General features: G+C 46.2%; 1 protein-coding gene and 1 non-coding gene across 4 annotated transcripts in view; both read right to left on the reverse strand.

Annotated features, from left to right (window-relative positions):
* Positions 1–17,591, reverse strand: part of VPS8 (VPS8 subunit of CORVET complex) — a 367,622-nt gene that overhangs the window by 94,040 nt on the left and 255,991 nt on the right. For all 3 annotated transcript variants that reach the window (XM_038743776.1, XM_038743795.1, XM_038743785.1), the window contains one exon: positions 1,215–1,362. In XM_038743776.1, coding sequence (XP_038599704.1) covers positions 1,215–1,362 — 148 coding nt within the window. The remainder of the gene's footprint in view (positions 1–1,214; positions 1,363–17,591) is intronic.
* On the reverse strand, positions 6,557–6,679 carry LOC119936100. Its single transcript, XR_005453641.1, has one exon. It is a non-coding gene; the product is annotated as a U6atac minor spliceosomal RNA (small nuclear RNA).

Here is a 17,591-nt window from a genome sequence, read left to right on the forward strand (position 1 = left end):
ACTTCACACCTGTCCACATGTTTTGTTTTGTTGTCTGTCTACCCCTTCTAGACTGTGAGCCCGTTGTTGGATAGGGATCGTCTCTATATGTTGCCAACTTGTACTTCCCAAGCGCTTAGTATAGTGCTCTGCACACAGCAAGCGCTCAATAAATATGACTGAATGAATGAATGAAATAATGCCCCTGCTAGACTGCAAGCTCCTTGTGGGCAGGGAAGGTGCCTTCCAAATCTTCAGTAAATACCACTGATGGATTGAGCTTGATGAGTGGAATCTATATGTTCCTGAAAAGCTGTGAGCAGGGAAATGTCTACCACTTCATTCATTCGTATTTATTGAGTGCTTACTGTGTGCAGAGCACTGTACTAAGCGCTTGGGAAGTACAAGTCGGCAACATATAGAGATGGTTGCTACCCAGCAACTGGCTCACGGTCTAGAATGGGGAGACAGACAACATCCAAGCGTTCAGTACAGTGCTCGGCACTAAGTAAGCACTCAATATGTACCACTGTTTGGCTTGTGCTTCTCTGAGCATCCAGCAGCACGATTATCTACTATTAGGAACCAAAAGTTCTGTGATAATCTCCATCGTCTGAACCCCTGAGCCCACTGTTGGGTAGGGACTGTCTCTATATGTTGCCAACTTGTACTTCCCAAGCGCTTAGTACAGTGCTCTGCACACAGTGAGCGCTCAATACATACAATTGATTGATTTAACCCTGTGGTTCCCATTGCCCATTAGCAAAACACTAAAGCAGTGGAAAACACCACTAGGAAGTCAACTAATAGTGGTTATGGTTTATGTGAATTAATTTCCAAGGGATTTGGATTACTGCAGTCTTTTCCTCCAGCAGATCTGAGCCATTTGTTGCTCAAGAATGGGGCCATACATTCATACTCCTAATCCAAACTTCTGTGCCACAGAGACGACGACTCCCTGCCCGGTTATTCCTTCGGGAGACTCCTGAAAGGTTTGTTGTTAGGGTTGAGACAGCTGTCTGCTGTGTGACCCTGGGCAAGTCACTTAACTTCTCTGTGCCTCAGTTACCCCGTCTGTCAAATTGGGATCAAGACCGTGAGCTCCATGAGGTAAATGAACTGCGTCCCACCTGATTACCTTGTAGCTACCCCAGAGCTTAGAACGGCGCTCGGCACATAGAAAGCAGTAACAAATACCACAATTATTATTAGTATTGTGCTTTAACCGGCCTTACCTGAATGGTTTCCTCTAGTCTGTAGCATTCCAGCACCTGCAGGGTCTCTCTAACCTGGTTAGGGCTGTATTGACACAGCAGCTCAATGAACTGTTCACTGATAAATGGAGAAACCTGCAGCAGTTCCTGATTCACCTGATTACCTTCCCTGAAAACAAAATGGGAATGAATTAATTCAGCTGCTGTAGTAATCTTAATAACTTTAAAAACAGAAAACAGTGAGCAGAGGTTGTGGGCATCTAGCATGCTATAAAGCCTTAAAAAATACATAATCCACCAACCTATTTTTCCAAATGCCGTATTTGAATCCTTGTCGACCCCCGGCCCACGTCCTCCCCCTGGCCTGGAATGCCCTCCCTCCGCACATCCGCCAAGCTCGCTCTCTTCCTCCCTTCAAAGCCTTACTGAGAGCTCACCTCCTCCAGGAGGCCTTCCCACACTGAACCCCCTTTTTCTTCTCCTCCTCCCCATCCCCTTCTGCCCTACCTCCTTCTCCTCCCCACAGCACCTGTATATATGTATGTACTGATTTATTACTCTATTTATTTTACTTGAACATATTTACTATTCTATTTATTTTGTTAATGATGTGCATTTAGCTTTAATTCCATTTGTTCTGATGACTTGACACCTGCCCACGTTTTGTTTTGTTGTCTGTCCCCCCCTTCTAGACTGTGAGCCCGTTGTGGGGTAGGGACCATCTCTATATGTCACCAACTTGTACTTCCCAAGCGCTTAGTACAATGCTCTGCACACAGTAAGCACTCAATAAATACGATTGAATGAATGAATGAATGTTGCCCACATTATCCTCTTGGCTTCGTGGAAGGGGGGCTCTGAACACAGTCAGTCAATCGTATTTATTGAGCACTCTCAGTGTGCAGGGCAGCAAAAGAGCTGTGAGATACAGCATGGACAGAGCACAGATCTGGGAGCCAGAAGGACCTGGGTTCTAGTCCTTGCTCCGCCACTTTTCTGCTGTGTGACCTTGGGCAAGTCACTTTGCTTCTCTGGGCCTCAGCTGCCTCACCTGTACACTGTGAGCCCTACTGTGGAGCAGGGAATGTATTCAACCCAATTATCTTGCCTCTACCGCAGCATTTAGAAGAATCCCTGGCTCATAATAATAATAATTATTATTATAATAATAGAATTCATTAAGCACTGACTATGTGCAAAGCACTGTTCTAAGCACTGGGGAGGTTACAAGGTGATCAGGTTGTCCCATGTGGGGCTCACAGTCTTCATCCCCATTTTACAGATGAGGGAACTGAGGCTCAGAGAAGTGAAGTGACTTGCCCAGAGTCACACAGCTGAGAATTGGCAGAGCCGGGATTTGAACCCATGACCTCTGACTCCAAAGCCCAGGCTCTTTCCATTGAGCCACGCTGTCTCTCTAGCCACACTGCTTCTCATAGTAAGCGCTTAACAAATACTATTATTATTGTTATTATTATAATAATAACAATATGACAATATATTATTATATATTATGTGTCATATATTATTACATACAATATATTATATAATATAATAATATTGTTGTTATTATTATTAATAATAAGCATTTGGAGAGTGCAATATAACAATGACTAGGCACATTCCCTGCCCACAGTGACCTTACAGTTAAGTAGGGGAGACAGACATTAATATACATAAATGACAGATATGTACACAAGTGCTGGGGGGATGGGAGGGGGATTCATTCAATCGTATTTATTGAGCACTTACTGTGCGCAGAGCACTGTACTAAGCGCTTGGGAAGTACAAGTTGGCAACATGTAGAGACGGTCCCTACCCAACAACGGGGTCACAGTCTAGAAGATAATAATAATGGCATTTGTTAAGCGCTTACTATGTGCAAAGCACTGTTCTAAGTGCTGGGGGGGATACAAGGTTATCAGGTTGTCCCACGTGGGGCTTACAGTCATCATCCCCATTTTACAGATGAGGTCACTGAGGCTCCGAGAAGTTAAGTGACTTGCCCAAGGTCATACAGACAGACAGCAGACAGCAGACATGTGGTAGAGCCGGGACTCGAACCCATGACCTCTGACATCCAAAGGGGGATGAATAAAGGGAGCAAGTCAGGGCAACTGTAGAAGAGGAAAATGGGGCTTAGTCAGGGAAGGACTTTTGGAGGGGATGTGGGGAGAATAATAATAATAATAATGATGATGGCATTTGTTAAGCGCTTACTATGTGCACAGCACTGTTCTAAGCGCTGGGGAGGCTACAAGGTGATCAGGTTGTCCCACGGGGGGCTCACAGTCTTAATCCCCATTTTACAGATGAGGGACCAGAGGCCCAGAGAAGTGAAGTGACTTGCCCAAAGTCTCACAGCTGACAAGTGGTGGAGTAGGGATTAGAACCCATGACCTCGGACTCCCAAGCCTGGGCTCTTTCCGCTGAGCCACACTGCTTCTCTAAGAAGGTCACCCCTCTGCCCCTGGCACCCTCTTGACAGGCGACTGAGTTCTTAGCAGCCTCACGGCTCCGCACCTGATGCCAGCCTTGCTCGTGAACCCTTGAGAATTACCAGTTGCCCAGTCCGGCCCCGGCTCGTGAGGCCAAAAGCAGCATTCCAGTCAATGCATTCATTCATTCATTCAATCGTATTTATTGAGCGCTTACTGTGTGCAGAGCACTGTACTAAGCGCTTGGGAGGTACAAGTTAAGGTTAAGGTTGTAGAGTGATTGCCTGTCACATTCTGAAGACTTTGACGAGACAAGGTGGGCTATCCAAGGGAACTCCCTGGCCCTTGTTAGAAGACTGTAAGCTTGTTTGTTGTGGCAGGGGATGTGTCTGTTTATAATAGTAATAATAATAATAATGGCATTTATTAAGCGCTTACTATGTGCAAAGCACTGTTCTGTACTCTCCCAAGCGCTTAGTAAAATGTTTTCCACAAAGTAATGCACATTTAAACGGACGGTCCAAATCAAACAAAACATCGGGGTACACATTTGGGCCCCTTCACCGTCTGAGCAGTCGGGCAGAGGCTGACCTAGACCCGACAGGCCTCGGATCGATGGCGGTGGGAAGGGTCGGAACCCAAATCTTGAATCCCATTAGGCCTTCCCAGACTGAGCCCCTTCCTTCCTCTCCCCCTCGTCTCCCTCTCCATCCCCCCCATCTTACCTCCTTCCCTTCCCCACAGCACCTGTATATATGTTTGTACATATTTATTACTCTATTTATTTATTCATTTATTTTACTTGTACATATCTATCCTATTTATTTTATTTTGTTAGTATGTTTGGTTTTATTCTCTGTCTCCCCCTTTTAGACTGTGAGCCCACTGTTGGGTAGGGACCATCTCTATATGTTGCCAATTTGTACTTCCCAAGTGCTTAGTACAGTGCTCTGCACATAGTAAGCGCTCAATAAATACGATGGATGATGATGATGATGATGATTGATGGAGACTGGGCTCCGCTGCCTCACAAGGTCCTCTCGCGTCCACTGGGGAAATCAGAGCCTCCAAACCCTGCCTGACTCCTCCCTGTAGCTGAGAGCTCCCGCTGTTGGGTAGGGACCGTCTCAATATGTTGCCAACTTGCACTTCCCAAGCGCTTAGTACAGTGCTCTGCATACAGTAAGAGCTCAATAAATATGACTGACTGACAATGAATGAATGAGAGCGGCGCACGCTCAGGCAAACCGTGTGGGAGATGGTTTCTCTCCGCTGGCCACAAAGAATCTGGAGCTGAGGCCCCTCCAAATGCAACTCTGGCCTATCTTTATATGTATATATGTTTGTACATATTTATTACTCTAGTTATTTATTTATTTATTTTACTTGTACATACCTATTCTATTTATTTTATTTTGTTAGTATGTTTGGTTTTGTTCTCTGTCTCCCCCTTTTAGACTGTGAGCCCACTGTTGGGTAGGGACTGTCTCTGTATGTTGCCAACTTGTACTTCCCAAGCGCTTAGTACAGTGCTCTGCACACAGTAAGCACTCAATAAATACGATTGATTGATTGATTAAAAAAAATCAACAGGGTCATTGGAAAGGTGTCTTAATTGAAGCCTAATAGCCACAACTTGGAGAGAGAGAACTACCCATATCAGAGAAGCAGCATGGCTCAGCGGAAAGAGCACGGGCTTTGGAGTCAGAGGTCATGGGTTCAAATCCTGGCTCCGCCACTTGTCACCTGTGTGACTGGGCAAGTCACTTCACTTCTCTGTGTCTCAGTTACCTGATCTGTAAAATAGGAATTAAGCTTGTGAGCCCCACATGGGACAACCTGATCACCTTGTACCCTCCCCAGTGCTTAGAACAGTGCTTTGCACATAGTAAGCACTTAACAAATGCCATTATCATTATTATTACTATTATTATTATTTCATCATTTGGATGCTGCTCCTTTGAGGAAAATTATGATGCTGCTCTTTTGAGGAAAATTTAAAGCAACTGGGTTTACTTAGCCTAGAGAAGACGTTCAGGCCTAGTCTCCTCTGCTCCCTTCTCTTCCCCTCCTATCAGTAGACTCCCTCCCATCTTCCTCTCCCTTCCCCCTCCTCACTTCCTTTCCAGAACCCAGAAGTCTCAGGGTTTTCCTCGGCGTATGCCTCTCACCTCGCAGCTCCTGCTTCTCCCTCTTTGACCTGCCCACTACCATCGACTACTACCAGTTCATTCACTCAATCAATCGTATTTATTGAGCGCTTACTGTGTGCAGGGCACTGTACCAAGCGCTTGGGAAGTACAAGTTGGGAACATATAGAGACGGTCCCTACCCAACAGCAGGCTCACAGTCTCGCTCCTCTGCCGCTAATCTCGCTCCTCTGCCGCTAATCTCGCTCCTCTGCCGCTAATCTCGCTCCTCTGCCGCTAATCTCCTCACCGTACCTCTTTCTCGCCTGTCCCGCCATCGACCCCCGGCCCACGTCATCCCCCGGGCCTGGAATGCCCTCCCTCTGCCCATCCGCCAAGCTAGCTCTCTTCCTCCCTTCAAGGCCCTACTGAGCGCTCACCTCCTCCTGGAGGCCTTCCCAGACTGAGCCCCTTCCTTCCTCTCCCTCTCGTCCCCCTCTTCATCCCCCCATTTTACCTCTTTCCCTTCCCCACAGCACCTGTATATATGTATATATGTTTGTACATATTTATTACTCTATTTATTTATTTTACTTGTACATATCTATTCTATTTATTTTATTTTGTTAGTATGTTTGGTTTTGTTCTCTGTCTCCCCCTTTTAGACTGTGAGCCCACTGTTGGGTAGGGACTGTCTCTATATGTTGCCAACTTGGACTTCCCAAGTGCTTAGTACAGTGCTCTGCACACAGTAAGCGCTCAATAAATACGATTGAATACGACTGATAGAAGGGCCAACTTGGTTAGATGCCACGAAGTAGGCGTTAGTGCCTTAACCATATATGTGTTGTAGAGGCCACTAGGACCTCTTCCATCCTTCTCAAGGGGAGTGCTAACCTTCTCTCCTTTCATACAACACCAGTTCCTTACCAGGCACAGCGAGGTTAAGTGACTTGCCCAAAGTCACACAGCTGATTAGTGCTCTCCTCGTATCTTACCTCATGGATCTCTTCCTACAAACCAACTCACAGACTCGACTCCTCTAAAACCAACTTACTCCCTGTACCGCGATGTCATCTAACTCATCATCATCATCATCAATCGTATTTATTGAGTGCTTACTTGTGCAGAGCACTGTACTAAGTGCTTGGGAAGTACAAGTTGGCAACACATAGAGACAGTCCCTACCTGACCCCTTCCCCGCAAAGCAACATGGCATAGTGGATAGAGCACGAGCCTGGTTCTAATCCCGGCTCTGTCACTCGTCTGCTGTGTGACCTTGGGCAGGTCACTTCACTTCTCTGGGCCTCAGTTACCTCATCGGTAAAATGGGGACTGAGACTGCACCCCACGTGTGACAGGGGCTGTGTCCAACCTGATTACCTTGTATCTACCCCAGCGCTTAGAACAGTGCTTGGCACAGAGTAAGTGCTTAATAAATACCATTATAATTAAGCAGCCTGGCTTAGTAGAAAGAGCATGGGGTTGGGAGCCAGAGGTCATGGGTTTCAATCCCAGCTCCGCCACTTATCTGCCGTGTGACTTTGAGCAACTCACTGAACTTCTCTGTGCCACAGTTACCTCATCTGTAAAATGGGGTTTAAGACTGTGAGCCCCAAGTGGGACAACCCTTGTATCTACCCCAGAGCTTAAAACAGTGCTTGGCACAGAGCAAGCACATATAACACAGTAAGTAATAAATATCATCATCATTATTATTATCATCATTATTATTATCCTTCCTCTGGTCTTCTTCTCTTCTTCCTCTTCTCCCACTCCCTTCTGTCACCCTTACTTGCTCCCTTTATTTAGAGAAGCAGCGTGGCTCAGTGGAAAGAGCCCAGGCTTTGGAGTCAGAGGTCACGGGTTCAAATCCTGGCTCCGCCAATTGTCAGCTGCGTGACTTTGAGCCCACTGTTGGGTAGGGACTGTCTCTATATGTTGCCAACTTGTACTTCCCAAGTGCTTAGTACAGTGCTCTGCACACAGTACGCGCTCAATAAATACGATCGATCGATTGATTGATTGATTGGTCTTGAACTCCCTCCCCCAACATATACAACAGCCCTCAAAGCCCTCCTTAAATCACATTTCCTCCAAGAGGCCTTTCCTGTGCCTCCGGTATACTTGGGTATACACCTTAAGCCCTTGATATTCTCCCCCTGACCCCCACAGCACGTAGGTACATATCTTCGTAGGTACGTCTTTCCTCTGGCCCGGAATGCCCTCCCTCCCCACATCCACCAAGCTAGCTCTCTTCCTCCCTTCAAAGCCCTACTGAGAGCTCACCTCTTCCAAGAGGCCTTCCCAGACTGAGTCCCCTTTTTCCTCTCCTCCTCCCCATCCCCCCCACCCTACCTCCTTCCCCTCCACAGCACCTGTACATATGTTTGTACAGATTTATCACTCTGTTTATTTTACTTGTACATATTTACTATTCTATTTATTTTGTTAATGATGTGCATCTAGCTTTATTTTTATTTCTTCTGGTGACTTGGCACCTGTCCACATGTTTTGTTTTGGCGTCTGTCTCCCTCTTCTAGACTGTGAGCCCGTTGTTGGGTAGGGACCGTCTCTGTATGTTGCCGACCTGTACTTTCCAAGTGCTTAGTACAGTGCTCTGCACACAGTAAGTGCTCAATAAATACGGTTGAATGACTGAATGAATGAATCTTTAGTTCTCATTTCCACTCCTTGTATTTCTCTTCTCCCATTTCCCTATCAGGCTATGCTTCCCCACTCCTCAAGAAACTCCAGTGTTTGCCCATCCACCTCCACATCAAACAAAAACTCCTCATCATTGGCTTTAAAGCACTCCATCACCTTGCCCTCTCCTACCTCATCTTGCTGCTTTCCTACTACAACTCAGCCCTCACACTTCGCTCCTCCGATGTTGATCATCTCACTGTACCTCGATCTCACCTATCTTGCCGCCGACCCCTCGTCCACGTCCTCCCTCTGTCATGTAACACCTTCCCACCTAATGTCTGACAGACAATGACTCTCCCCCACTTCAAAGCCTTGTAGAAGGGACATTGCTTCAAAATACCTTTGCTAAGTAAGCCCTCTTTTCCTCTTCTCCCACTCCCTTCTGTCACCCTTACTTGCTCCCTTTATTTAGAGAAGCAGCGTGGCTCAGTGGAAAGAGCCCGGGCTTTGGAGTCAGAGATCACGGATTCAAATCCTGGCTCTGCCAATTGTCAGCTGCGTGACTTTGGGCAAGTCACTTAATTTCTCTGTGACTCAGTTACCTCATCTGTAAAATGGGGATGAAGACTGTGAGCCCCCCATGGGACAACCTGATCACCTTGTAACCTCCCCAGTGCTTAGAACAGTGCTTTGCACATAGTATGTGCTTAATAAATGCCATCACATCCTCCCTCTATACATCCGCCAAGTTAGCTCTCTTCCTCCCTTCAAAGCCCTACTGAGAGCTCACCTCCTCCAGGAGGCCTTCCCACACTGAGCCCCCTTTCACCTTTCCTCCTCCCCACCCCCGCTCTACCTCCTTCCCTGCCCCACAGCACCTGTATATATGTTTGTACAGATTTATTACTCTATTTTACTTGTACATATTTACTATTCTACTTTTTCTGTTAATGATGTGCAACTAGCTTTATTCTATTTATTCTGATGACTTGATACCTGTCCACATGTTTTGTTTTGTTGTCTGTCTCCCCCTTCTAGACTGTGAGCCCATTGTTGGGTAGGGACCGTCTCTATATGGTGCCAACTTGTACTTCCCAAGCGCTTAGTACAGTCCTCTGCACACAGTAAGCGCTCAATAAATACGATTGAATGAATCAATCGCAGCCCCACAGCACTTATGTACAGATCTGTAATTTATCTATTTATATTAATGTCTGTCTCCCCCTTGAGACTGTAAGCTCACTGTAGGCAGGGAACGCATCTGTTTATTGTTATATTGTACTCTCCCAAGTGCTCTCTACAGTGCTCTGCACATAGTAAGTGCTCAATAAATGCGCTCAATAAATAAAAGTAATGAATGAATGAATCTGTAATTTATTTCAATCAATCAGTGGCATTTATTGCATGCTTACTGTGTGCAGAGTATGGTACTAAGTGCTTGGGAGAGTACAATATAACAGAGTTAGTAGATATGCTCCCTGCTCACAATGTGTTCAATGTTCATCTCCCTCTCTAGACTGTAAGTTCCTTGTGAGAAAGGATTGTATTTACCCTCTCTATTTTATTATGATCTCCCAAACACTTAGAATACCCCCTTCTCCTCATTCTAAGGTGGCCGCTCATTCTCAGTCTCTTTTGTGGGCTCCTCCTCTGTCTCCCATCCCCTAACTGTGCGGGGTCCCTCAAGGTTCAGTTCTGGGTCCCCTTCTATTCTCCTTCATTCATTCAATCGTATTTATTGAGCTCTTACTGTGTAGAGAGCACTGTCCTAAGAGCTTGGGAAGTACAAGTCGGCAACAGAGACGGTCCCTACCCAACAATCGGCTCACAGTCTAGAAGGGGGAGGCAGACAACAAAACAGAACATGTAGACAGGTGTCAAAATCGTCAGAACAAATAGAATTAAAGCTATATGCACATTGTTAACAAAATAAATAGAATAGTAAATATGTACAAGTAAAATCAATAGAGTAATAAATCTGGACAAATATATATACAAGTGCTGTGGAGAGGGGAAGGAGGTAGGGTGGGGGGGATGGGGAGGAAGGGGCTCAGTCTGGGAAGGCCTCCTGGAGGAGGTGGGCTCTCAGTAGGGCTTTGAAGGGAGGAAGAGAGCTAGCTTGGCGGATGTGCGGAGGGAAGGCATTCCAGGCCAGGGGGAGGATGTGGGCCGGGGGTCGACGGTGGGACAGGTGAGAACGATGTATGGTGAGGAGGTTAGCGGCAGAGGAGCGGAGGGTGCGGACTGGGCTGGAGAAGGAGAGAAGGGAGGTGAGGTAGGAGGGGGTGAGGAGATGGACAGCCTTGAAGACAAGAGTGAGGAGTTTTTGCTTGATTCTTAGGTTGACAGGCAGCCACTGGAGATTTTTGAGGAGGGGAGTAACATGCCCAGAGCGTTTCTGCACAAAGATGATTCTCCATCTATACCCACTCCCTTGGAGAACTCACTCATTCACATGGCTTCAACTAACACCTCTATGAGGATGACACCCAAATCTACAACTCCTCCCCGATCTCTCTCCCTCTCAAGTCTCGCATGTCTTCCCTCCTTCAAGACTTCTCTACTTGGATGCCCTTCCGTCACCTCGAACTATTCGGCTGACACTGAGAACTTAGCTTCCCACCCAAACCCTGTCCTCCCACTTACCTTCCCATCACTGAAGATGGCACCACCATCCTTCCTGTCTCACAAGCCCACAACCTTGGCATTACCCTTGACTCCTCTCTCTCATTCAACCTTCATATTCAAGCCATCACTAAATCCTGTCAGTTCTACCTTCACAACATCACCAAAATCCGCCCCTTTCTCTCCATCCAAACTGCTACCTCGTTAATACAACCACTTATCTTAGCCCGCCTTGACTACTGTATCAGCCTCCTTGCTGACCTCCTCCCTGCCTCCTGGTTTCTCCTGACTCCAGTCCATACTCCATTCTGCTGCCCGGGTCATTTTCCTTCAAAATCATTCAGACTATGTTTCGCCACTCCTCAAGAAACTCCAGTGGTTGCCCAACCACCTCCGTATCAAACAAAAACTCCTCACCACTGGCTTTAAAGTGCTCAATCACCTTGCCCCCTCCTACCTCGCCTTGCTACTCTTCTTCTACAACCCAGGCAACACACTTTATTCCTCTACTGCCAACCTTCTCCCTGAACCTTGATATTGTCTATCTCACCAACAAATTATTGCCCACATCCTGCCTCTGGCCTGAAATGCCCTCCCTCCTCATATCAGACAATTACTCTCCCTCGCTTCAAAGTCTTATCATCATCATCATCAATTGTATTTATTGAGCACTTACTATGTGCAGAGCACTGTACTAAGCACTTGGGAAGTACAAATTGGCAACATATAGAGACAGTCCCTACCCAACAGTGGGCTCACAGTCTAAAAGGGGAAGACAGAGAACAAAACCAAACACACTAACAAAATAAAATAAATAGAATAGATATGTACAAGTAAAATAAATAGAGTAAGAAATATGTACAAACATATATACATATATACAGGTGCTGCAGAGAAGGGAAGGAGGTAAGAAGGGGGGGATGGAGGGGATGGAGAAGGCCCATCTCCTCCAAGAGGCTTTCCCTGACTAAGCCCCTCTTCTCCCTCTGCCTTCTGAGTCTCCCTGACTTGCTCCCTTCATTCATCCTCCCTCCCGGCCATACAACACATATGCACACATCTGTAATTTATTCATTTATAATAATAATAATAATAATATAATGATGGCATTTATTAAGCACTTACTATGTGCAAAGCACTGTTCTAAGCACTGGGGAGGTTACAAGGTGATCAGGTTGTCCCACGGGGGGCTCACAGTCTTAATCCCCATTTGACAGATGAGGGAACTGAGGCACAGAGAAGTTAAGTGGCTGGCCTAAAGTCACACAGCTGACAATTGGCAGAGCCGGGATTTGAACCCATGCATGACCTCTGACTCCAAAGCATGGGCTCTTTCTACTGAACCACACTGCTTCTCTATTAATGTCTGTCTCCCCGCTCTAGACTGTGAGCTCACTGTGGGCAGCGAATGTGTTTGTTGTATTCTCCCAAGCGCTCAGTACACTGCTTTGTATGCAGTAAGCGCTCAATAAATACGACTGAATGAATGAATATTGGCAGGGACTGTATCCAGCCCGATTTGCTTGTGTCCACTCCAGCACTTAGTATAGTGCCTGGCACATAGCAAGCGCTTAACAAATACCACTATTATTATTGTTGGCATTTTCCATCACCGTCAAACCGCCGTTAACACGGCCTGCTGACGCGAGACTGTGCGATAAATTAAGATGGACATCTGCTGATGAATCCTAACACCTAATTCTTTTCAAAACCTTAGTGACAAAAACATCTAGAAGTGCAGGAGGTGTGAATTTGCACCAAACCAACCAAATCCCCCAAATGAATGGATTTCGATGCCATCATCTCTAAGGAAAATAACATGCCTGATGGGAAATGATCAGGCAGATCATAGCACTTAATTCTTTGCAAAACCAGAGCGACAAAAACATTTTCAAGTACAGAAGGTGTGAATTTATACCAAACCAACCAGATCACCCAAATGAATGGGTTACAACGCCATCATCTCTAAGGAAAATAATATGCCTGATGGGAAACGATCAGGCAAATCATAGCACTTAATTCTTTGTAAAACCATAGCGACAAAAACATTTTCATGTACAGAAGGTGTGAATTTGCACCAAACCACCTGAATCACCCAAATGAATGGGTCTTGATGCAATCACTTGTAAGGAAAATAATGTGTCTGATGGGAAATGATCAGGCAATGAAAACCTAATGAATATTTTAATAAATGAACTGCCAAATTACTGAATTTACACCCGCTTCCTAGTCTTGCTTATCACCCTTGGACACAAGTGCACTTGGCTGAATTAATTTCCCAGAGCAATTTCTATTAACCCATCACTACCCAACTCCTTTCGCGTAAACCCCTGGCCGGCTTTAATACGCTATCAGACATCACTTTGTATTTGAGAGGTAAATCTCGTCCGCTCCTCCGGGAATCTCCATTTTAATAACACCACTGTCTGCAAGTAAGGTGATAAACGTTTCACCAGACAGATGAGAGAAACAATTTCATAAGGCTCTCAACCATGACTTACTTCTGACATGCTCTAAAGCCGCCTTTGAAAGCCCTCTCGCTGGGCTGCTGGGGGCATTTCCACTTCTGCAAGCTGAGATAACCGTTACGAATTCTAACTCTTCTAAACGGTGCCCTTTGTGGATAAGGCTGGAGCCACACAGCCTCTTGGGAAAACAAAACAAAACGCTCCCTAAAATACACGAGCAAGATTTTTTCAATGAGGAATTTTACTTGAACCTAATTTGGAGATCAGCCTACTGGAATCAAGAGACTCATAGGAATCATCTGGTCCTCCCTTCTGGCTCCTGAACCACAGTTTAGTGACAAGAGCACAAGAGGACATGGGTTCGAATCCCTGCTCCACCATTTAAAATAAAATAATAATAATGGCGTTTGCTATAATAATAATGATGATGGTATTTGTTAAGTGCTTACTATGTGCAAAGCACTGTTCTAAGCGCTGTTATGCACTTACTATGTGCCACTGCTCTAAGTGTTGGGGTAGATACAATTTAATCGGGTTGGACAAAATCCTTGTCCCACATGGGGCTCACACTCAATCCCCATTTTACAGATGAGATAACTGAGGCCCAGAGAAGTGAAGTGACCTGCCCAAGGACACACAGTAGACAAGTGGCAGAGCCAGGATTAGAACCCATTACCTTCTGACTGCCAGGCCCCTGCTCTAACCACTAAGCCATTCTGTCTGTTGTGTGACCTTGGGCAAGTCACTTAAGTTATCATCATCATCAATCGTATTTATTGAGTGCTTACTGTGTGCAGAGCACTGTACTAAGTGCTTGGGAAGTACAACTTGGCAACATACAGAGACAGTCCCTACCCAGCAGTGGGCTCACAGTCTAAAAGGGGGAGACAGAGAACAAAACCAAACATACCAACAAAATAAAATAAATAGACTAGATATGTACAAGTAAAATAAATAAATTAATTAATAGAGTAATAAATATGTACAAACATATATACATATATACAGGTGCTGTGGGGAAGGGAAGGAGGTAAGATGGGAGGGATGGAGAGGGGGACGAGGGGGAGAGGAAGGAAGGGGCTGAGTGTGGGAAGGCCTCCTGGAGGAGGTGAGCTCTCAGTAGGGCCTTGAAGGGAGGAAGAGAGCTAGCTTGGCGGATGGGCAGAGGGAGGCCATTCCAGGCCCGGGGGATGACGTGGGCCGGGGGTCGATGGCGGGACAGGCGAGAGCGAGGCCTAACGGTGAAGAGATTAGCGGCGGAGGAGCGGAGGGTGCGGGCTGGGCTGGAGAAGGAGAGAAGGGAGGGGAGGGAGGAGGGGGCGAGGGGATGGACAGCCTTGAAGCCCAGGGGGAGGAGTTTCTGCCTGATGCGCAGATTGATTGGTAGCCACTGGAGATTTTTGAGGAGGGGAGTAATATGCCCTGAGTATTTCTGGACAAAGATAATCCGGGCAGCAGCATGAAGTATGGATTGAAGTGGACAGAAACACGAGGATGGGATATCAGAGAGAAGGCTGATGCAGTAGTCCAGATGGGATAGGATGAGAGCTTGAATGAGCAGGATAGCGGTATGGATGGAGAGGAAAGGGCGGATCTCTGTGCCTCTGTTCTCTGTGCCTCATCTGTAAAATGGGGATTAAGACTGTGAGCCCCATGTGGGACACGGACTGTGTCCAACCTGATTACCTTGCTTCTATTCCAATGTTTGGCACAAAGTAAGCACTTAACAAATAACATAATTATTATTATTATCCTGACAGCTCGGTGATTAGCCTGGTCTCAGAGATCTCCAGGACAACCTCCCCGGGTTGCCTTTTCAACACTTCCTGATTCTGTTTCGCCTAAATCCCTATGACAAGAAGAAAAGCAGCGTGGTCTAGGGGAACGAGCCCGGACCTGGGAATCAGATGTCCTGGGCTCTAATCCTGGCTCTGCCACTGTGTGTGGCCTTGGGCAAGTTGCTTCACTTCCCTGTGCCTCAGTTCCCTCATCTGCAAAATGGGGATTAAGACTGTGAACCCCATGTGGGACATGGACTGTGTCCAACCCGATTATCTTGTATCTACCCCACTGCTTAGACTGTGTACAACCCGATTATCTTGTATCTACCCCACTGCTTAGTACAGTGCCTGGCACATAGTAAATGCTTAAAAAATGCCATTAAAAAAATAAAAATAACCTTTTGCTCATTTTCTTAAGGCTAGGTTCTTGGAAGAGAAGGTGGCTAGATTGTTATCCGTAGAAGAATAGCTCTTTGGAAGTCACTCTCAACTGCGCCATGAGCCAGAATGAAGGCTTGCCTCAGAATTTTCACCATAATATTCTTTCAGGGCTACCCAACTGTTGCAGTGGAAAAATCCAAGTGGCGAACAACTGGAGCCTACAGGAGTTTCAGGAAAGCTGATCTTCCTGCCTTTCATGTTTAGTCCACGTTACCCAGCCTCTGGGCATTTCTGTGACCTTGTGATCATTTCTGAGGCTATCCCACCAAAGCAAAAGCTGCGTGGGTTCCCCTCTTTTAAAATCCTAGAACTCTGTCAGTCAGCAGGGACTGCAGAAATGACACTGGTTTATTTCAAAGAGCAACTTCTTGCGTACAATTAATGAACGTATCTCAGAATCTGATGGTGGAATTGCCATCTAACTGACCTTGCAACAAAATCCACCCCTCTACCCCAACTCACCAAAGATGGATTTTTTTTAAACGAAGAACAAGGCAGAATCAAAGCGGGATTACCTCAACCCGCAACCAACCGCAACCCACTCCACTCTTCTCCAACAACGATTCAATCTCCGTATCAAGCAAGAACTCCTCACTATGGGCTCAAAGCTGTCCATCACCTTGCCCCCTCCTACCTCACCTTCCTTCTCTCCTCCTACAGCCCAGCCCGCACACTCCGCTCCTCTGGTGCTAACCTCACTGTACCTCATTTTCGCCTATCCCGCCGTCGACCCCTGACCCAAGTCCCACCTCTGGCCTGGAATGCCCTCCCTCCACAAATCTGCCAAACTGGCTCTCTTCCTCCCTTCAAAACCCTACTGAGAGCTCACCTCCTCCAGGAGGCCATCCCAGACTGAGCCCCCACCTCATCCTCTGCTCCCCTTCCCCTCCCCATCACCCCCACTCGCTCCCTCTGCTCTACCCCCCTCCCCGCCCCACAGCACTTGTGTGTATATATACGTATGCACACATAAATATATAATATACATTTATAATTCTATTTATCAATGATGTGTATATATCTAAAAATTCTATTTATCTATAATGATGCCACTGATGCCTGTTTACTTTTTTTGATGTCTGTCTCCCCCTTCTAGACTGTGAGGCCGTTGTGGGCAGGGATTGTCTCTACTTGTTGCTGAATTGTTCTTTCCAAGCGCTTAGTACAGTGCACTGCACACCGTAAGTACTCAATAAATACGACTGAATGAATAAGTGTCTCTCACAAATGCTAAAACTAAACCAGAGCCTCACAAGTCACTTCAGTGGCCCAGAAATGAATCACTAGCCTAGTAGAGATTCCTATTAGTGAATAAATCAGGGTTTCTAGAGGCATATCCAAAATGTCATTCCAGCATTCAACAAAACATGTATATAATGATTTTGAATCTCTAGTATCTAAATGCTGTGAAGGAACTGGATGGGCATTCCCATGTCTTATACTCCACTTCCACCATCTGGAATGATTTTCTGAGACGGAACTATATCAGGGTATCTGGTAGTTGTGGGTTTTTGAGCCTCTCGTGGAAGGGTGCCGATTCTCAGTTCTTTTGGGTCCTCCATTCCCCCGCCCTTCCCCACACACATTGTTTGGGATCAAATAGAGAAGCAGCATGGCTCAGTGGAAACAGCCCAGGCTTTGGAGTCAGAAGTCATGAGTTCGAATCCCGACTCCACCACATGTCTGCTGTGTGATCTTGGGCAAGTCACTTAACTTCTCTGGGCCTCAGTTACCTCATCTGTAAAATGGGGATTAAGACTGTGAGCCCCACATGGGACAACCTGATCACCCTGTATCCTCCCCAGCGCTTAGAACAGTGCTTTGCACATGGTAAGCACTTAACACATGCCAATTATTATTATTATTA

The sequence above is a fragment of the Tachyglossus aculeatus genome, chromosome 1, assembly GCF_015852505.1.
Source record: "Tachyglossus aculeatus isolate mTacAcu1 chromosome 1, mTacAcu1.pri, whole genome shotgun sequence".
In the NCBI taxonomy this organism is placed as follows: domain Eukaryota; kingdom Metazoa; phylum Chordata; class Mammalia; order Monotremata; family Tachyglossidae; genus Tachyglossus; species Tachyglossus aculeatus.